General features: G+C 37.1%; 1 protein-coding gene across 5 annotated transcripts in view; it reads left to right on the top strand.

Moving 5' to 3' along the window:
* SRPK2 (SRSF protein kinase 2) overlaps window positions 1-22,191 on the top strand; it is a 151,292-nt gene that overhangs the window by 110,937 nt on the left and 18,164 nt on the right. For all 5 annotated transcript variants that reach the window (XM_062638270.1, XM_062638269.1, XM_062638266.1 and 2 more), the window contains 10 exons: window positions 762-870; window positions 1,385-1,472; window positions 1,700-1,787; window positions 7,689-7,795; window positions 10,456-10,621; window positions 12,730-12,755; window positions 14,209-14,455; window positions 15,722-16,210; window positions 20,948-21,048; window positions 21,149-21,256. In XM_062638270.1, the coding sequence (XP_062494254.1) occupies window positions 762-870; window positions 1,385-1,472; window positions 1,700-1,787; window positions 7,689-7,795; window positions 10,456-10,621; window positions 12,730-12,755; window positions 14,209-14,455; window positions 15,722-16,210; window positions 20,948-21,048; window positions 21,149-21,256 (1,529 nt within the window). The remainder of the gene's footprint in view (window positions 1-761; window positions 871-1,384; window positions 1,473-1,699; window positions 1,788-7,688; window positions 7,796-10,455; window positions 10,622-12,729; window positions 12,756-14,208; window positions 14,456-15,721; window positions 16,211-20,947; window positions 21,049-21,148; window positions 21,257-22,191) is intronic.

Genomic DNA, 22,191 nt, shown 5'->3' with positions numbered 1-22,191 from the left:
AAAGAATGCCTCTTAAAATACAAAGGAAACAAAAAGCATCATTACACCTTCTCACACTGCCTGGAAACCTGAGGCTCAAGCCTGCTCTGTCCCATTGGCCTTTCTGCCAAATGGGGCTTTGAGGACCTGTGTAGTGGTGTAAGTTAGGACTGCAAACTTCATTAATTAAAAAGCAGTTCAGACAAAGTCCATAGCTGCCTGCTCTCTCTTCTTCCTCACTGTAAAAACCTCAGAAATGAGAAAAATGCATTGCTGCTATGGGTCGGGAGCCAAGCAGAAGAGCATCAGTAAAGTCTGCATTGTTCTTAACATTTTCTCAGGAAGTATTTTATTGCTGCCTTTATTAGTAGAAAGCAAATGGGAATTAAAACAATCTCTGTTAGGATTCTACAATCATCCAAAGTATGTTGACTGGAGAAGCTTCAAATATGATAAAAGAAATAATGTAGATCTTTCCTGTACTCTCTGTGAAGTGGAAGATAAGCCTGGGGAAATAGAGAACAGATGGTAATTTTGCCGTAAATAAAAGCCATAAGAGAGAAGGGTGAATAAACTCTACACTAGTTACAGGACATGAGTTTTTTCCCTCCAGGCCAAGTAAGATAGATTTTTTAACATCGGAGTAAAATACTCTTTAGATACCCTATTTATAGTACAGGACAATGTGAAGAGAAAGATTTATACTACAAGAATTACTTGAAAACCTGGGAAATACTTTTTGCTTTCTGAATATTCTTTTTCTTCTCATTTTTTCATGAAAGGAGGCTATCATCCGGTGAAAATTGGTGATCTTTTCAACGGCCGGTACCATGTTATTAGGAAGTTAGGATGGGGACACTTCTCTACAGTCTGGCTATGCTGGGATATGCAGTAAGAAAACTTTATACATTATTTTGTTTGGAGTATATTTTGTTTTACATGCATGATAAAGTTTTGTGAATGTTTGCTATCTTTTCATGGAGAAAGATGTCTGCAGTCTTATTTTGCACTTGGTTAAGGGTTTAGCTTACAAAAGCTCTCAGAAATAAGTATGTATCTGTTTTCTTTGACAAATTAGCTTTGCTTATTGAATTTGCATGTTGTCTTGAAAATGCAGATGTGAGCTACTGTTTTTAATTGTTTTAAATGGAAAAATAAACCTTGACTGAATGATAAAATATGTAACCAAATTCTTCTTTTAAAGGCATTAGCATCAAGGGGACAGAATATTCGATATATCAGACTGTTAACAGAGTATTGATAGAAGCTGGTTTTAATTGTAATGTCAGTTTTTTCTGTCAGAATATATTAGGTTAAGAAATAGTTTATTCAAAATTTCCCAGGCTTTGAAGTATGTCTATTTTAGTTCAAAGCATGTGTTGAAAATATTTTTGTTCTTTTCAAGGGGGAAAAGGTTTGTTGCAATGAAAGTTGTCAAAAGTGCCCAACATTATACAGAAACAGCCTTGGATGAAATAAAGTTGCTCAAATGTGTAAGTACCACCCATGCAATCCAGTGCTCAGTATCAGTAATAACATAAAAAATAATTTAAAATGGAGCAGAATATTGTTTTTAAACTCTTTTTACGTATCTGCGTTATTTGTTGCTGTGATTTCTGAAGCTCCAAAATAGTGTTTTAACTTCATGTGAAAAGCTAACTAGCTAGTATTTTAAAGTGATTTTTACCCTAAAATGTCAGTGTTTCCGTTCTTGGTTTAGGTTCGTGAAAGTGACCCTAATGATCCCAACAAGGATATGGTTGTGCAGCTGATTGATGACTTCAAAATTTCTGGAATGAATGGAATTCGTATCCTTTTGAAAACATGGCATCTTCATTAAAACTGATCTGCTGACATAAGTAAGCATTTAGTTTGGCTTTTTTTCTAGTTAGTATTACATTAAATATGCATTAACCTAGATGCAAAGGGTAGTCCAGTGTGTAATGCAGTCACTGGAGTGAAAGCAGCTTAGCTTTTCTAAACACGCTGCAAAAAAGAAAATTCTCATGAATCCTGTCATGTTCTGCTAGAACTAGAGATAGGTCATGTAAAAATTGGAGTTTTACTGAAAAGGTTTGTAATAACTGGGGCTTATAGGAAATACGTTTTGCTTTACGCTGATAAAGAGAGAAAATTGTCAGTGTTGTGAAGAAGCTGGTTTGTGTTTTCTTGTGGGAAGTGTGAGGGCATGGAGATTCTTCTCTTGTTTGTATGAGCTTCTTTTGTCCAGGTGTTAGCCTCTTTTTTTGGCGAAGATTTTAAAGCTTTATCTTAGAATCATAGAATAGTTAGGGTTGGAAAGGACCTTAAGATCATCTAGTTCCAACAACCCTGCCACCGGCAGGGATGCCTCACACTAGACCATGTCACCCAAGGCTCTGTCTAACCCGGCCTTGAACACTGCCAGGGATGGAGCATTCACAGCCTCCATGGGCAACCCATTCCAGTGCCTCACCACCCATAACAGGAAAGAATTTCCTTCCTTATATCCAATCTAAACTTCCCCTGTTTAAGTTTTAACCCATTACCCCTTGTCCTGTCACTGCAGTCTCTAATGAAGAGTCCCTCTCCATCATCCCTGTAGGCCCCCTTCAGATACTGCTGTGAGGTCTCCACGCAGCCTTCTCTTCTCCAGGCTGAACAGCCCCAACTTTCTCAGCCTGTCTTCATACGGGAGGTGCTCCAGTCCCCTGATCATCCTCATCTTCAAATGCTGTCTTAAAAAAAGGAAGGGAGGGAGTGTTAGGAAAGGAGAGACACAGTAAAATGTGATGGAATATTGTTCTCAGGAAAAAATTTGTGTCTTTGAAAGCATTTGGATTCAGAGTTGAGCTAAAGTGAGTTTTCATTGCTAATTATATTAGACATTTTAGCAGCTTATTATATTGCTGTGCTTTCATTTACTGTTACAGCTGGTATTTATGTGTATACTTGGAGCCCTAATAACAGACCTCACTGTTCATGGTTTCATACTACCAGACAATTAATCAGTTCCTGCTCTAAAGAGCTTAACACTGGGTTGACTTTGGTGATGGGCCTTCAGTCTTCAGCAGATCAGGTTAAGGTGCTTTTCATCTACTCTCATCCTCTAAGAAGTTACTGTCAGTAAATATGAATGCCTGCTAGAAAGCATCCTTTCAGGGAGAAGAATGCAGGCAGTTTTCATCTTATCCATCTGTCTCTTGGCATAAATTACGAGAGCGTGGGGACAAGTATCCTCAGTTACAGAATGGCATCTTAACTGCTTTCCCTTTGTCCCATTTAGATTTGTTTCCTGGTTGCTTCAGTTGTCAGCTGCCGTGGTAGAAATGTGCTTAAATGTAGGTGAAGTTAGTGTAGTCTGCTTATTGCCTAGGTTTTATCGTCATATTAAATAAACCATGCAGTTGCCAATAGTCATGTCAATCTGAATATAAATGGTTTGTGATCAAGGAAATTGCTTAACACAGTAAGGCAAAGAACCCTGGTGAGGGTTTCTTGTAGCTGTTGTGCTACAAAAAAACATGTTTTAATGTTTGAACTGAGCTGAGATGCTTATTAAGAAGTATTTTATAGATATATCTATTTTGTATAACTGTTCACGAAGAAATAATGCAACCAAAGCACTTCAGGTCTTTAGCTGACAGCTGTACAATTGAGGGATAATCGAAGTTATTTTTAGAAATCAGAAATTTTTACTTGCTGTTTTCTAATATGAAATAGGGAATAAGAAAATGCATTCATAGTTATACATAGAAATAACTTTTAATCTGTTTAACAGAGCAGTTTCCCAATAACATTCTTAAAATATTACTAAGATTCACAATTATGTATGTGTCTGTATAAAGGTGAGAGCCATTCCTAAGTATGGAGAGTAAATTTTGTTGGTGATAATATTTTGAAAGCATATCCAAACTTTATCTTTTGAAATACAGCACTTAAGTTGACAGAGCCAAAAGAGACAACGTACTAGTGAAAAATAAGGGTTCAGATAGCTTTGCGTTACCATCCGGACAGCTGATGTTGATTTATTTATTGCAGTTTTACTTTCATGTTGAAAACTCTGACAGTATACAAGTTGTTTTATGTGGAAGGCAGATGTTCCTGCCTTACCGAGAAGTACATTTTTCAGAAAGGTACAGCAGACAGGATGGATTGACACTGCACTCAAATTGAAATTACAGCTGGAAGTCTGTCAAAGTCCTAACCAGCAGTGAAAATATGGGATCAAGTATCTTATGCTTTGAGTTTTCTTGTGAACAGCTTGTGCATCCTGAGTTGCATTGCCAATTTGAGCAGCAGTTTGTTGCACTGATGATTTAACCAACTCCTTTTTGTCTTCTAGGAAAATAATCTTTGGTGCAGGTTCTTTTGGGAGGGAGCAGGTAACTGACTATAATGTTTTGCTGCTATTTGTTTCCATTTTAAAAATACCCTGTTAGTGCTACGTTAGTGTTACTGAGTTAAACAGGTTGAGAGAAATACAGGAATTGGAGAGTTTTTCCATGCTCTGCTGTTTCCAGCTTCCTCTGGGCAAGTCACTAAATATCTGTTCCTTGACTGTAAATTAAAACAACATATGCTTCATAGAGGCTAGATCATTGGTTATGGAATACATTTAAAATTTAAAGCAAGACAGAAGAGAGGTGGGTGAATCCTTTGGATGGCTAATACCACAAAATGTTGTGGAGCTTCCAGACAGGGAAACTTGTCAAGAGCTGTGTAGCACAGAGCTGGGAACGTGCAGAGTCATTGGCCTGCACTGTGTCATCTTTCTCATAGGAGCTGTAAGAAGTGTTTATATACAAAGGGATTTTAACAGTGTGTCTTGTGCTATGCTAGGCTGATAATTTTTTTAACTACTTGAGCATTTTAAAAAGATTGCAATTATGATTTTTTTATTTTTTTTTTCCAGGAAATAACAGAATTCCCAAACTTTGGTGTTTTCAGTAAGTGTAGGTTATTATGTTTGTCTGCACTGGATATTTATTAGAGCCTTAATAAATGTTTATTTGAGTGTAGTGTTTTTTAAATAAAATATTCAGATAACCACATAATGAAACAAGTGTTTGGAGAGACAAGTAAAATGATAAGGAAGGAAACGTTCCTGACACAATCGAACATTATAATAATTATAATAAAATTACCTCCAAAGAATATACAGCATTAGTTACATGACATAAAGCATAAATGCTGCCAATCCAGAAGCATCTGAGATACCTTCCAGAAGTGTTCTATGTTGGTACCAGAACCTTATTTCATTTAACTAGTGTCTAACCCTCATCTAAACTCTTAAGTGCTTCTGTAATGTGCATTTATAGATAGATAGATACCTGCTGGTAAGCTTTTAGTCAAGAAAGAACAGTTTTAAGTACTTAAGCCTGTCAGCTGATTCATGTTATGTTTGCTCTCACCTTTGCTGCTCTGCTCAATTTCCCCCTTTCAGATATTTCCCAAACTGCTTCACAGTGTTTCAGAATAGCCATGTCTGCTGGGTGGGCTTCGGGTTTATTTTTGGTGGAGGACTTTTTGGACGTACTCATCTGTCAGGATGTTGGTGCTGTAGGAAGATCCTGGGGCATGTGAGGCTGGTTTCCCAACAGTTAATGCACAGCTTTTCTCAAACACTTTGTAGTGGGCAGTCTGGCTGACAATTGATGTTTTTCAGGTCAGAATAGTAAAGCAGGCAACTTTTTTGAATACCTACTCTAAACACTGAGCCTCTTGTGTGTCTTCTGCCCAGTGCTGAGCACTGCCTTGAGTTTGTCTGAGTCCTCCCAGCAAAATGTTGCCATCTTTTTTTTCAGGTAGACATCACTTCTCTTTCTTGTGTCCCTCCTCTCTTTGCCTGCCTCTGCCTTGTCTCCTTGCATCTTCCTACTTGGTGCCCTCTTTTTGCCTTTCAACTATTCACTTCCCTGCACCCATTTCTCTTCTGGTTACTGGCAAGGCTTAGCACTTCCCTAAGTGCAAGGAATGACAGGAATCTGCATTGGACAGTTTGCAGCAGCAGCAGTCTGAAGGGCTGTGGGCGGGTGTCCTAAATTTCATCTCTGAATACTGCAGTGTCTTGCCTTTCTGAAATCTGTTGTGTTGCTGTAGCATTGCAACTTCACTGTGTGGGCTAGGTTAATAAGCCGTGCAGGGCTCTTGTGCTCTGCTCATCCTTTTTGATGGCTGTGTGCTCTGCTAATGACTTCTGTTCATAGGGTGCTTGTGTGGTAAAGTAACCAAGACTGTTTCCTTTTCTGCATGGAACAGAGTTTTATAATATTCTGAGTAGATTTGATTGATATGGTTGGGAAATGACTATTCACTGTCTCCTTTAATACAGGAATTAAGGAACATGAAGGGAGATGAAAGGTAGCAACAATCAAAATGTTACCATCCTTCACAATGTGCTTTGACCAGTCTTGAGACCTTTTAACTTTGATCTAACTCCAGCATAAGGGATGTAGATTTCAAAACTTAAGTTAGCTTTATGCATATAGGTAGGTACTTGAGAAGAATGTAAATGATAAACTGATAAACAAGGTAAATCTCATTTTGACAGCAGTTAAGACCATGACTCTTAAGATCATTGCCATGACTCTAGTTAGTAAAACTTACTAACTTGATTAGAAGTTAGGTAAGATTTCTCCCCTAACAGTGTGTAGTTCTTTATGAATGGTCTCTTGAGATACAGTCTGATTTCATCCATTGAGATTTTCCTGCAGTATCTGTCAATTCATTTTCTGTTATTTGTTTTACATTATTCTTTGCAAGGTTACAGGTTCATGTAGTTAAGATTTTAACATTCTTTCTGATTTCCAGGGATGTCAGGGTCATTTGCAGCTCATGTCTGAGGATTAACTTGATCAAATCATTAATGTCTTGGGGGAATGTTATGGCTGATAAAACTTAAAAAAAAACTTAGCTTGAATATCTGAATACTTTCTTAATGGAAAGATAACCTACCTAGGTATATTAAGTGTAGATTCTCTATCTTAGGAAGCCCTTGAACCACAGATCAGTGGAGGCTCCTACATTATTTTTTCCCCTAATACTTCTCCCTGACCATCTTCTGTTGGCCTGTGTTGCAGATCAGTAGTAGATACTGGGTCAAATTAAACTTTTTGGCATTGTGTTTCTTGCATGTTGCTTCCGAGTTCTGCATTTTTTTTTGTTCCTGAGTTTTTTGGTGATTGACATTGTTCTCTGCAGTTAACACTGTAGGTGGTAAGAGATCCATTCTCTTACTACTTGAGTCTTTATTGTCAAGTGATTCTTAATTGAGCCTAATCAGAAAGATTTCTAGTGTGGTTCAATTTCTAAAACACTGTTGCTGCAGACTTTTGGTGTTAAAAGTCTATTCATATCATTGAAAATTTATTAGAAGCTAGACATCATAAGCCAAATCAGTAGTTCTAACTGCTTCAAAGAAAACAAAAAATAATTATTTTCTAGAATTACCTATTTCATTGTTCACCCTAATGTTGCTGTTAATATATGGAAGCGCTTGACAAGATTTGTATAATTAAAATGTTTCATTTGTTTTGCATTTGGGCACTGTTCTTACATATGACACGTACAATTGAAATATTATACCAAAACATATACTGTGTTCTGCTTGTTTTAGGGGGGAAGTGTTTTCCCTCTAACAGGGTGGTGATTGCTTTAGCCAGTACGCAGACATTTGTGTTGATCTCCTCAACAATTTTATTTGGAAATTAACCTTAATTAAATCCCAGATGTATGTATGGTCTTCGAAGTACTTGGACATCATCTCCTGAAATGGATAATCAAATCCAATTATCAAGGCCTTCCCATCCGTTGTGTAAAAAGTATAATTCGACAGGTAAGATTTGGTAATGTTTTAGTTAGGTTTTTCTACCACTGTTAACAGTTTGAAGGTTAGAATGGTGATATTTCAGCTGAACTCTTACTGATGAATATCTAAGATAATTTTATTGGTAATCCTGGGGAGGTGGCAAGAGCATCTTTTTGGACAGCCTTCATTTCTGCATGCTGTGGGCTTTTCTGTTTTGTGTTTTTTGTGGTTTTTTTTTTAAATCAAGGTTTCCCACTGAGAAGAGTTTTCTCAGCTACTTTAGAAAATAAAAAGTTGAAGTAATAAGTCTTTTTCATAGATCTAAGGATATTCGTGTTCAATTGCTTCTTAATAAGATCTTCTGGAATATAAAATTTCAGAACAGGGGGAGGTAATATTATAAAACAGAACAAAAATTGTATTTGAAAAATTGTCATCTCTCTGTATTTAAGTTTTTGTGGTGTCAGAGGGTTAACAAGATGAAACATCTGAGAACATTTCACTGGGACATGTTCTTTCAAAATGCATTTTTTTGCTATACTGCAAAAATGAAGTTCCTGAGAGGTGATCCTAAGGATAAATAGTGTCTCAGCAAGGAAAAGTCATATGTATATCTCTGATTTTGTATTAATCCATCAGCAGTTAATACCTACAAATAATGAATGAAGTATTCTGGCACTTCAGTAACTAGTATTGCCTTTCATCTACTTTACCTATAAATTAGTGATCTGTTAAACTTTCTTTGTAAATATTATTGTATGTCAGCTGGTGAATATCAGCTTGTTACCTCTTTCATCAGAATTAGCTAAATAACAAATTTGATGAGATTGTTACTCTACAGTTGGAATTTTAGGTCCATTAATACCTGTACAACTAGGTGGCTCAGATACTAGAAATCAGGAGTTGTTGTGCTCCAGCTGAACTGAGCTGCCTGTGAAGGAAAGGGAATGTGTATGTTTGTATCATGTGTGCATATAAATATCCACTGGTTTTGGTAAATATTGTCTTTCTTTGGAATTTTTTTTGTGCCGGTTGCACCTTTGTTTGGCCAAAATATGAGAAATTACATGTAATTCCTTGATAGACCATGTTTAGCAGCAGTTTACTCTTACCTTGGTTACACTGCCTGTAAGCCAAGCCACAAACCATTTTTGGAAGGAAAGCTTCTGAACCCAGCTTCATGGCATCTTTGCCAACAGTCTCCTGTAATGTAGCAGAGGAGGACTTTCAGGTGCGATCTTCAGGGATGGTGACCACAACCCAGTGAGAAGTGGGTCAGCAAGAACAGGAGCCTGAAGGATCTGCAAGAAAAAAATCCAGATTTGTCAAGAATGGAGCAGGTTTTTGGTGTACCATTGGCACTAAGTCCTGCTCAGGTGAACGCATGAGTTTTCATCTAGGTGTACAAAGAAAGCTTTTCAAAACAGTAGCTGTTCTACTCTAGCTCCAGAACTGGGGAAAGCAGAGCCATGCACTTGAATTGTTTCTAGGATAAGTTAGCCTGAGTGTAAATATCATATGCATTTTGCAGCTGCTCTTCTCTTGAGCTACCTTGCATGCTGGATGGATGTGCCAGTTCTGGAACTAGCTCAGAACTGGGTGGTGGACTAATACCTATGTATTTTGTTACTGGTATTTTGAATCAATAGGTTTGCTTTTAAAGTTGACCCTCATTAGCTCTGTCTTAAAGGATCCTGAGAGCAAAAAGCTTATTTACAAAATACAGAGACTGGCAGGATGTTCTTGTAGTTGGAGCTCATGAGTCTGGAGGTCTGTTTCTTGCTGTAGAACATTGAAACAAGTCTTTTAAATGGGTTCAGCTAGTTTTCTGCTTTTTTTCTTTGTTGCTGATGTTTCTCTACGATAGTTATGTAGATTGTCATAGTAGCCTGGTTTATGCTGTTACGTTATTCTGTACCGAATAATTGTAGCAGTTGACTTCCAGAATTTATCATACGTAGGTTTTATCTAAAATACATGTAAAATCACACAAACTACTGTATTTCTGTTCCAGTTAGAATAGAATATTTTTTTTCATTGTGTAAAAGTCATGTTTTACTTTTTGTCCCGGAATGCATTTTGAAGACTTTGGATATGCAGGTTTGATATGAGCCAGCAGGTTTTAGCTTGCAGAGAGTGTAAAAGACTAGTGAAAAAATACATGCGACAAATACAGGTAGGCAAGTTGTGATGTGTTGGTCACATGAAAAGCTGGATAGCTATTGGCACTCTGAGGAAAACTACAGATAGCATTTCATCCCAACAACACAGTTCTCTCTTTGGTTTTATTTTTATAGTCAGTTATAAGATGGTTATTCACAAACTGGACTTCAGTTTACTTCAAGGATGTAGTACTTACAGGGTTTTCTTTTCCAAATAACTATATTTTAAACCAGTGAGGATCAGCCAGATTCCCTTTTCAAAGAAAGATACAGCAAGTATTTTTTACACATGTGCAGATCAGCTAAGGAGCACTTGGAAGTCTGACAGCAGGTTGCTGTTATCAAGACAGTTTAGCCAGTGAGTATCTTACTCATGAAAATCTCAATAACTGTTTTTATGAGCTAAATAAATTATCTGGGCCACAAATGGACTGCAGGCAATTGGTTGAACATCTGTGTGCTAAGAACAAATGCATTTAGCTTGGTTTGGGTAATTAAATTTTTAAAACATCCTTTTGTAATTAGGTACTTCAAGGTCTAGATTATCTACACAGCAAGTGCAAGATCATTCATACGGATATAAAGCCAGAAAACATTTTGATGTGCGTGGATGATGCCTATGTTCGTAGAATGGCTGCTGAAGCTACCGAGTGGCAGAAAGCTGGTGCTCCTCCCCCCTCTGGCTCAGCAGGTATGATAGTATATTGAAATGCAGTGTAGTAAAGTTCCATCAATGTATTAATGCTAATGATATTATGTTTAATCAAAATCAACATTTTAAATAATTGCATATGAAAAATGCATGTCTAGTTAATTCTTATTTATGCTCTGGAAACTGTCCAGAGCATTTGACTGAGGGAAATGTTTTCTTCTCAGTTTTGCACATTCAGGTTTACAGGGTCTCCAGATGCAGAAAAAGATTTATTTATGTAAACTTACTCTCCTCCTACTGCACAAGCGTTAATGGCTGAGGTTTAGCCACACTGGAGCCTTACATTTCTAATACTGACAATGATCTTACCTAAATTATGTGTCTGGTTCTATTACAAGTTCATCAGCATCCTTGTGAAATAATCTGCCTTTTCGTCAGTTATAACTTGCTAGACTGCAATGAAAACTCTTAAGAGTTGATAGTTTTTCACCCTTGAAAATAGAATTTATTATACCTAACTGAATTCCTAATAAGCCCTGCTCCCTAGCACTGTATGTGATATGTCTTATATTGGACTTGCCAGGAGTATAGAAAAGAATTGTATATTATGTTTAGCTAGGAGTAACCAAGGTAAAGAAGTTCTCAGCCATCAGTGAAGAGAAACAAGGAGGAAGGGTGGCTTTTCTAGTGATCTTCAGTACCATGGTTGCTTTTTATTTACCAATCAAAGCCCATCAGTTACAGGCAGTAGAGAAATAATGTCATTTAAATACCATTGTAATATTGTCAGAAAATATATCACAGATTAAGATCTCAGAGGTACAATAAAAGTATCTGCTGTAACAAATGCTGTGCTCAAAATCCATAAATATTTCACAGTATTCTATATGTTTAGATGCAAATTCTTATCAATCATGAATATATTGTATTGAACTTTACATAATGTGTAATCACATAGTTAAAGACTGTATGTTATTTGTGTGGGAAGTAACTTGATTTTGTTCATGCAGCCTATATGGTGCTTCTTGACATTAAAATAAGTATTATTTTAAGGAATGTATTGATGGAGTTCTTACCACACTTTGTTCTTAGCAAATTGTAATTGAATCTGTGGCCTTCCACACAGGAGCTGAGCATGTGTTTTCTTTACAGCATTTCAAGAATAGGTTCTGCATAATTTCCCTTTTTAGATCAGAGCTGGTACTCAAGTTTAAGAATGTTTTTGAATGCCTTGCCCTCTCAGGAGGCATACAAGTAGTTTTTTCCCCTGAACTTAGCAGCAGAAGCTGAAGCCATAGGAGAGTTCTGAAGTATTAACTGTCTCCACTTTTTATTTTGCATTTCTTAATTGCCATATGCTTTCGTGTCTGAAGAAGTTCATGAGCTGTTCTCCTCCCCCGTTCAGTTCCTCTTTCTCACTTCCACTTTGCCTCTGTCTCCCACATTTGGTTATTTCTATTGGGCTTGATTATTTGGGGGGGGGGTGGGGGGGTGGGGGGTGTAGGGGATGTTGTGTGACTTGTATTGCTGTTCTGTGCATTTTTACAGTTAGTACTACAATCTCATCAGACCTAGTCAGTGACTGAATCTTTCTGAGAGATGCTTAGGAAGAAGTCCATGCTGGAGATTTTTTTTTCTGTGGTGGTGTGTTTTCTTCCAGAGGCACTTCTTCATGCCTCCAGTCCTGGCAATCAAACTGCCTTGTTTCAGAGTGAAGGAAACAGGAATATTTGACTTTTCTGCTGAGTGCAATACAGTAGTTTTGTTGCTGTTCCCTGAACTATCTAAAATCTGCCTGTATCTTCTCAGTCAGCTGACTACATACAGTTAATATGTGAGAACTCTGCAGTCATTTAATGTTTTCTGTCCACTTCTCACTGATTCACACTTTCCTTTCTAACTTTAATTAACTCTCCACCAACCATAACAGTGAAATTGATGCTAACTCCTTCCAATTCCAGATGCTCCAATGGAGACATCAAATGATTTCAGGCAGCAGGTACTTGTAAAGAGAAAAAATATGACTTAAAAAAATAAATCACTGCCATATGTTTATTTAAGGCTATTTTTACACAATTTCTATGACTTTCTGCCTTTTTAGAGTTGGTTTTGTAGAAACAATTTTCTTCTTTTTTTTTTCTTTTTAGTGAGTACAGCTCCACAACAAAAGCCTGTAAGTATTGTTACATAATTCAGATTAACTTTATTTTCTGTGTTTAGTTGCTGTTAGACTGTTGGTAGTCACTACCCTTTTTGCAAGCTTCCTTTGACTAAAGCTTTTGTCATTCAAAGAATACATTTCTTTTAGTGTCTTTGGCCTTACCAGCTTTATGTACAGTATTTCTCTGATGGAAACTCTAATAGACGTACAATTCTAAAGCTATGTCAGAGACAGTTAAGCATTGCCATTTCATCTCTCGAGGAATAATCCATTCTGTTCAGATCCTGACAAAAAATGGGTGCACACACTAAATACCATGCATTGCATGTATCTTAAGAACTTCAAAGCCTTAATAAAAAAGGACTTGATGGAGAAGGGGTTTTGTGAGACTTGGAAGATCTTTTTGCTATATACATGCAGCAAATAACCACTGAAATATCTAAGGTTAGACCTGTTTTCTGTATGTACAGAATGTATGTGGGCATACAACATGGGTGAAAAATAATAGGATTGTCAAATTAACTGTCCTGTTCTAACTGTCCTGTAGCTTCTTTTGAAGATAACAGGATTTACAGATAAACCTTTGAGAAAACAGTATTTTCCTTTGTTCCTTGCACTTTTTTATTATATTAGGATTTCTTGTGGTGATACCTAAACAGTGAATGAGAACTGGATAGATCTCATCTATGAATTAGTAAAAATAGAAGTCAGAATTCAGTTACAATATGAGAAAGTGTTTCAGTCCTAGCTCAGATGTGTTAGTTTTCTTGTTATTGTTACCTGAGTTTTTCAATCCATATGTTATATAAAATGTGAAACTTTTCATAATGGCCATCTGTTGTTTGTGATTCACATGTTTTGGGCCAGAAGTGAATAATAAAAATGCTTTCCTTTCACAAGGAAATAACTGAACAACACAGGATTTATTTAAAATCCTTTACCATTTTCAATCTCTAGTTTTTCTCAGCATACTTTTGCTGGTCATTTCCTTCAGTGTACAGAGAGAAATCATGTATGAAATTTATACGTAAATAGTTAGGTATGGTACCAGACTATCTTCCACATGCAACATCAACAGTTAATCTAGATTAAAGTTGAATATTAGTGTGCCTAGTTGAGATTATAGGATCATAGGAAATTCACTGTGATATTTTAGATATATTTTGCTCTTTTATCTAATAAACAGCCACGTAAAACAATGTATAACTATGTAACATTTCAGTAGCTTTTTTTGTCTCATATAACCCTGCATCATTTTTTATTTGAAGTAAAATGGGAAAACCAATATATTTACTTATTAATAATTGCCATTATTAATATTAAAGATATGTACTGTATTAATTGCTTATGCTAATATAAGAAAATAATTATTAAAAGTAATCATACTGGAAGTGAATTGGCCATGAGGTGCCTTGAGAATAATCGTTTAGGTTTTTTGTTAGTTTGCTTTCTTTTAATATTTCAGATTGGAAAAATATCCAAAAACAAAAAGAAAAAAATGAAGAAAAAGCAGAAGAGGCAAGCTGAGCTGTTGGAGAAACGCCTGCAGGAAATAGAAGAACTAGAGCGAGAAGCTGAAAGGAAAAAAATAGAAGAAAATGTAACCTCGTCTGTACCATCAAATGAGCAAGAAGATGAGTACCACCCAGAGGTGAAACTAAAAACAGCTGATATAGAAGAGGTAGTAGATGAAGAACCTGGAAATGATGATGGTTAGTATTACCTGCTTTTATTTACCCTGAATTTACTGTTTCATAGTAAGTGCAGCATTGCATCTACTGCACTGAACAAAACCTCTGAACTGTCCTAAATCATCAAGTTTCGTTTTCTGCTGTAGGTAAAATTGTAACTAGAAAGTCTAAAAAGCAGGAACCAAACCTACTGTAGAGGTGAAGAAAAACATCAATAGCAATCTTGCTGTCAAATCCCACAGAAGAGCACACAGACAGTTCAGTAGAACAGCCAGTTGTCATGCCACATTAGGTGGCATAACCGAGTTTCTTAATGAGATAGAAGAAAATCAACATGAATTTGTACTTTGTAACTTCAGTGTAGTTAAGTCGTTGTTGCTTTCCCCTTGTTAACAGTGTTTGTTGTAATGATCTGTCAGGTAGTAATAACTGCAGCTTCTTCAATAAAATTGGTAAGATGCCTTATTAAAATTCTTGTTTAGTCCCAGTGATTTGGAGTGTATTTGTTACGGTCCAACTCCATTCTGGCTTCCCAGGTTTTCTCATGAACTCTTGCTCGTTCTGTAAAAATGTAACTGCTGAGACTTGTTTTCTGGTTTGTTTTAGTTTTGTTCTGCTCTTAGGTGAATTTTCCTACTTCTGTTACGACTCCCTGTTTGACACAGATTGAGTTACAGATTTGTAAAGGTTGCTTTCAAGACCTCATGCATCTTCTCTCCCTGGTGCCAGGAGGATGGTGTCAGACTCTTTTCAGTGGTGCCCAGTGGCAGGATGAGGGGCAATGGCCATAAACTAAACACGTTTTACCTCAGCATGAGGAAGACCTTCCTTATTTTGAGGGTGCCAGAGCATGGTAGCAGGCTGCCCAGGATGGGGTTGTGGAGTTCCCTTCTCTGGAGACATTCAAAATTCACCTGGATGCGATCCTGTGTAACCTGCTCTAGGTTTTGCCCTGCCTTGGCAGCGGGGTTGGACTGGATGATCTCCAGAGGTCCCTTCCAACCCTAACGGTTCTGTGATTCTGTGATAACATTCTAATCTTCTGAATTGTTCCCTCCTGAACCACTCCCCATTGTTTATTTTTTCCAGCATCCTTATTAATTAGTTCTTTCTTTTGCCTTCAGTTTAGACTTCAAGGTCTTTGCATATTTTATTGATACTTAGAGTTTCCTTGTGTGATGTCAGAAGTCAGGTAGTTACTGAAGAGTTAAAAATGATGAATGCCTGATTTCAAAATGTCATATTATTGATGTATGATCTGATGTGTTGCTCACTGAAATTTTTCAGGTGAAGCAGATGATCAGGATGAAAAAGAAGACACAGAGAAAGAAAACACTGAGAAAGATGATGACATTGAGCAGGAACTTGTCAACACTGACCCTACAGACCCTAAGTGGATAGAATCCCCCAAAACAAATGGCCATATTGTGAACGGCCCATTCCTGTTGGAACAACAGATTGAAGATGAAGATGAGGAAGAGGAAGAATGTCCAAATGCAGAGGAGTATAATCTTGATGAGCCAAATGCAAAAAGTGATTACTCTTATAGCAGCTCCTATGAACAGTTTAATGGTGAATTGCCAAATGGACGTCATAAAATTCCTGAGTCACAGTTCTCTGAATTTTCAGCTTCAGTGTTCTCTGGGGCTCTAGAGTCTGTAGCTTGTGGTTCTGCTGTTTCTGAAGGATCAGCTGTAACGGAAAGAGAGGAGAGCAGCCCATCTCACGACAGGAGCAGAACAGTTTCAGCTTCAAGCACTGGGGATTTGCCAAAAAGTAAGTATTCCTCGTAGTGGCATACAGCATCCTTGAAGTCTCTTGCAGCCATAGGTGGTGTCTTATGTAGAATAAGTAGTGGGGCTAAACCTTATGTATATGTTTTATCTGTGTTCAGTGACACATACAGGCAGATTTTACTTTTGTTTTGGAGTTTTTTTGTGAAACTTTCAGTAACACAAAGGGACCTTTTGATAAAAGCAGACAAAACCTCTATCACACCATTTATCTATCTACAGGTTAAGTGTTTTAAATGCTTTTAGTTTCTGGGTTGGTGCTGACCCTGCTAAGTCTTGGCCTGCTTTTGCATTTGTGTCTGAAAAGTGCCCACTGGAAAAGGTGATTCCAGTGTGCCAGCGTCTGAGTCAGAAATATCTGCGCAGACTGCCCCCACATGCTCTCTTCCGTAGCTGTTCCCAAACCTAAGGAGGAGGTGGAATGCAGGGTCAGATTTACCACTGCTAGGGTTACGTTAGAGCTGCAGCCCACTGCTGAGAACCCCTTTTTCTTTGCTGGCTATCATCTTGTTGGTTTTATCTACACTGAACATTTTGCTCATTGAATCATACAATTCTCATTTATTAGTATTTTACATTTAGTATTTTGTCTTAGAACACTTTTGGCAGAGCAGATACCTAGAAAGTAAGAGGGGGATTTTCAGTTAGTTTAGTCCCAAAGCACTCTGGTGAATTTTGACCTCCTAGGGCCAGGTTTGAAGAAAAGCAAGTGCATTAATTTTGCATGGCTTTTACAAATAGAGGGGGAAAACCCACTTTGAGTTGATGGAAGACGTGTGTCTAGTGACATGGGTGTGTATTACAATAAAAAAAAGGCAAATAAGTGGAATAGAAAGACAGTGGTTAGGTTAAAAAATAAATGTAACAGTCTCATTAAAGGCAGTAGCTTAGCTAAGCTTACTTTAAGTAAATTGGGTGACTTTTCTTGCATTCAAAAATGGGAGTTTGATAGATGCACTTGGAAGACAATGCAAAAACATTCTCGTTAAATTCAGACAAATCTGCTGTCTTAAAAGAGGAAAACCAAACTGATTTTTTTATTTATTTATTTTTTTTTACTTTTTTTCTGTTCTGGAACTTGTTTTTACGGGTGTGAGGTAAGTTATTTTAAGTTAAGTATTCACATTGGTAGCTCAGTCTTCACAGGAAAGAGGAAAGGAAATTCATGGTTGCAGTTAGGCATTCTTCTAGAAGGTGACCATGAGATCATGTAACCTGACTTCCTTTTATAACAAGCCAATAATACACCAACTATTAAGTCCAGTAACCTTTGTGTTTGGCTTAAAACATATTTTCCAAAAAGACACCCGCTCTTGATTTGGACAAATGAAATAATTAAAGAGCATGGTGTGGTTGAAGTGTGTTCCACTGGTCAGTACTCAGAATTATTTCAGGAGAATCATTGCAAGTTTGGATTTGCCTGGCTGCAGCTTTTAGCTATAAATACTTGTTATGTCTTTCTTCAGTCACATGAAAAAAATCTGTAATGTGCTGTATTTTCATTTATTGATGGTTCTTTTCTGTTTCGAACAGTTCCCCTCTTAATCTTTTATTAAACTCAACAAGTCTTTGTCACTGCAAGGCATGTTGCTATCCCTCAACTCATTATGGCTTTTCCGTATTCATCATGGTTTTGGACACTTAAATTCTGGCCAACAGAACTGCTCCAATCCAAAACTTCTGCCTCTAAGTCCTGTTTACTGAAGACATGGAAGGTGGTATCTTGGTGTCATTGCAAAGAACTGTTTTTTTGCCATTGAATTAAATAGCTGCAGGGTATTACACATAGATTTTATTTATAGTGCCAGTGGCTAAATGATAAATATATGGGTTTCAACTTTAATCAAATACTGACAAGCAGACAGAAGAAAATGAGATAGCTTAGGGAGAGGATCACTAAGCCTGCTTTCAACATTGTCCGCAGATGAAGTTACTAAATATAAATAGAGATGTATTGAAAAGTACAGTCAATGTATTTCTTGGTTTAAGACTTTAGAAGAGCAATTCACACAGCTGTTACAGAGTCTGACAGGTAAGGTAATCTGCAGGTAGGCAAGAAATGTGAAATAAAATACAACTGAGAAGAGCTGTGTTTCTGGAAAATGTCAAGTTCCAGGCAAGTATGTCTTCCAGTCCATCTCCTTAAACTCAGTAGTCCCTGAAATGATACACAAGAGGTTCCTAGGTGCCTGGTAGCTTCTTCCTCTGTGCTGCTGGCAGTATTTATAGGCAGAAAGCCTCTACTGCTCTTTTCCTGGTGTGATGTGAAAAATCGTCATGCCTCCAGGGAGTAAAGCTGTCATCACGTGTCATGGGAGCAGTGTATCTCCATAGCTGGAGAGACAAACCTACTTAATTCCTCCTTGATGTTATCTCATCAGCAGCATCTTTTGTGCAAAGAAGGAAGATTAAATTTAGCCATAGCTGAATTTACTTCTTCCACGGAAAGAGGAAAAGCTGAATGTCAATATTAATGGCATCAATAATAATGTTGAGTTAAACAGTAATAAAACAGATTAGAGTATTTCAAAAGAAGAAAGGTAAAAGTTGCAGCCTATTCAATGTTTTTAAATGCTGCTACTTTTTTCCTAAAACTTCAATGCCCTTTTCTAGTATAGAAGTGGACTTTATTTTTTCCTCTCTGTCTGGGCATTGCTGTACATTATAAAGTAACATGATCTCTTATTTTTTGGAGATACTTGTCTCATTCAATGCACAGACCAGTTTGTGTTCAATGGATGAGCAGCTCTTAAGTTCCTACCTTTTTCAAGTTTTCACTGTGTGACCAAATGCCCTTAAAATAGATCTATTAATTTCCTCATGACTCTCCTCCTCATTCCAGTGTTTAAATGTTTACTAAGTATACTATCGTGCTGAGACTGTGAGAAGAGGAGGTGATATTTCTCAGTTTTACAGAACTAGGACACACAGAAGTGAAAACCAGAAATGCTTACTGATTTTGTGCTCAGGTTGAGCTCCTTTGGATGCTTTTTTGAGAGTACTTACTAAAAAGTGTGCTCCTCTTGACTTCACTTTCAGTTGTGAATGATCCACATTTGTCATATATAGAATCCAAGGTCACATTCATCTCTCAGAAAATAAGGGACATAAACTTAATGAGCTCCTGAGAAAAAACACAAAAGTGTAGGCATTTTCCTGTTACCTTGTCATGTCCCTCTCCTAGAAGAAGGTTAAAGAAAGCTGTTTTCCAATGTATTCAGATGTCTTACTGACGAGTTCTCCACCCCTTCATTCCACTTTATTTACTGCAGTCCTTCACCTTCAGAAATATGTGTGGGAAAGATTTATCTAGCACGTTTTCATTTTTGCCAGGGCTGGTGAATTGAGAAAGGTCCTGGTATTTCTTGAATAATGCATGTGATTGTGTTTAGAAAAATTAGACTCTATTAAGCAGCATGCTTGTAAGGGAAGATTTTAATATTAAGATTACTGAAGACTAACCATCTTTTAAGTACTGAACCTCAGCTTTATTCTCTCAGTGTGTTTTGCTTTTATGCCCTATAGTGATGGGGTTTTTTTGAACTCGAGTCTTGGACTCTGTGGCAGCTTTTTTAGAGGGCTCTTGCTGAGGTCACTGCCACTTCTGTCTTCTGCTGTTCAGTCCCGTCTTTTCTTTCTTTCTTTCCCTTGGTGGATCCTGCCACTTTCTTTTCTGGTTGACCAGTGCCCTGATGGCTCAGTCACCCTTGCTGTCCCAGCAGTTGAAGATCCTCATCTGATTTCAGTCATTCCTGATTCATTGTTAGATGTGCTGTATTTTTTCTTTGCCCCATGTCTGCTGTACTTTCATCTTCCAATGCTTATGGTACTTTCACAGATCATTATATCCTATTTGGAGTCCCAGTGCCTTTTGGATCTAGTACCTCTTTCCTATCTTGCCAGCAGTTTCCAATTTGATCTTCATAGCTTTGGGATAAGTAAACTGATATCAGTCCTCTCCTGCTATGTGATCTGTGGTATCTCCTTCTGTCATCCACATTCAAGTCAATCTGCTTTCTTTCCAATTCAGTTTGGGAGCTGGCGGGTGGTATGTCAAATAAAAAAGAAAAGCAGCGGTCCTCCACTGTCCTGTGTTAGGATCATCAATGTCCCAAGAGCCTCTAAAGGTGGCAGGATTAATGAGATTAAAGTTATGCCTTTCTAGTTGGATCATACTCAACGCAAATTAGGACCTTCAGAGAATTTTGATTCAACACTGAGTTGTCTGTGAAATGTGTGACAATCCTCCAGGCTCTTAAGTAAGCCAGGTTTTGGTGACTTCTTCCCCTTGGGACAGATTTTTTTAAAGAAGAAAAAAATCCAGCCATATTTTGTTTACCTTAACCAGAAATGGAAGTGCAGGATTTTATTTTCTCAACCAGACTGTTCTAAGAACAACTCTTTCATCTGGACTTCTTTGAGTTTAACATTTTCTGTTCTTGGAAACATATGGACTCTTTCTGCTTAGAGCTCTTCTTGATATTCCAATTATAGTCTTTTGGCAGTTAATGCAAAAATTTGCACTTGGAATGTGTAAGGATATTTAGAAATCAAGGTAAGAAATCCTGTTTGTGTTGCTTAAATTTCTTGTAACATTCAGCAAATGATTTTGATGTCTTCCATGAATTACAAAACTGGATAAAGTGTCAAGGCAAAACTGCTTAGAGGTAATGAATAGTGTGGTTAAAATACTAACTGTTCTGCATTTTGCTTGTGTTAGCAAAAACTCGTGCTGCTGACTTACTGGTGAATCCACTGGACCCAAGAAATGCAGATAAAATTAGAGTTAAAATTGCTGACCTGGGGAATGCCTGCTGGGTGGTAAGTATCACTGCATCATTTTTGCTCTTTAGCCTTCATTGTTTAGAACAGGCCTTTTTATTCTTATTTTTTCCCATTAATGTGATTGTTTCTTTTTTAGCATAAACACTTCACAGAAGACATCCAGACAAGACAATATAGATCCATAGAGGTTTTAATAGGAGCAGGTTACAGTACACCTGCTGATATCTGGAGTACAGCATGTATGGTAAGAAGAATACAATGTGTATTTTATAAGAATAAAACCGAGAAACGTGATGTGAATGGTTTTGACACAAATACATTATCATAAATAATATATCAGATAGCTGCTGCTGATTTTTCCCCTTCTGTTTCGCTTTTTGCAGTATTCTTAATCAGTTTTCATTTTCATTTGATGCATTTTAAACTTGCAGTCAAAACCATGCAAGTTTGTAGGGAAATACATGTGTATTTTAAATTACAAAGTTGAACCTAAATAGTACAACTGCATGTTTCCTTCCTATCTTAGAATCTATACAACTGTTTGCTGTGTTTTCATTCCTTTTTCTTGCATGAAGTAGCAAAACAGTGAAATACTTCATATTCTTGCCAACTGCAGTGAAAATATTCATCAGATTAGGCTTGCAAATCACAGCTTTAGGTTCTAAACTTCAAAGAGAAGGATTTAGCTTATTAGTAAATACGTGGTAACATTCTGTAGAATTAGTTTTAACACAGTTAAACTGAAATGATACATTTTTTGAAACCTTTAAGAACAGAAAAAGTAAAAAGTTCATTATTCAACTTTCTGAAACAATTCTGTTTGTAATACCTCTTTGAGGACAAATAAGCTACATGCATCTTCTCATTAAAGATAGTTTTGAAAATACATTTAGAAGTATCTGTCTATTTTAAAGGTGAAAACTTATTCAAATCTTTGTATTTTACAAATACATGTCTGCAAAGAGTAAGTGTGTGAGGAGGAGGAGAGGACTCAAATACTAGACACAGTTTGCAGGCGTGGGTGATGAGAAGAATTGCAAAGCTCAGAGGGAGAGGAGGAGGATTGAAAGGAACATAAAATCCTACAGATATTATAAGCTCAGCAAGCCATGTGCTGAAAGTAACTAACCCGTAAGTAAAATTGCAGATATATTTTCTCTGGAGTTTAATTCTAGCTTT

The sequence above is a fragment of the Pezoporus occidentalis genome, unplaced genomic scaffold (assembly GCF_034315485.1).
Source record: "Pezoporus occidentalis ecotype Australia unplaced genomic scaffold, CSIRO_AGI_Poc_V1 ctg56, whole genome shotgun sequence".
Taxonomy (NCBI): Eukaryota; Metazoa; Chordata; class Aves; order Psittaciformes; family Psittacidae; genus Pezoporus; species Pezoporus occidentalis.
Note: the sequence above shows the minus strand (reverse complement) of the source record. Positions and strands in the feature narration are given on the sequence as shown.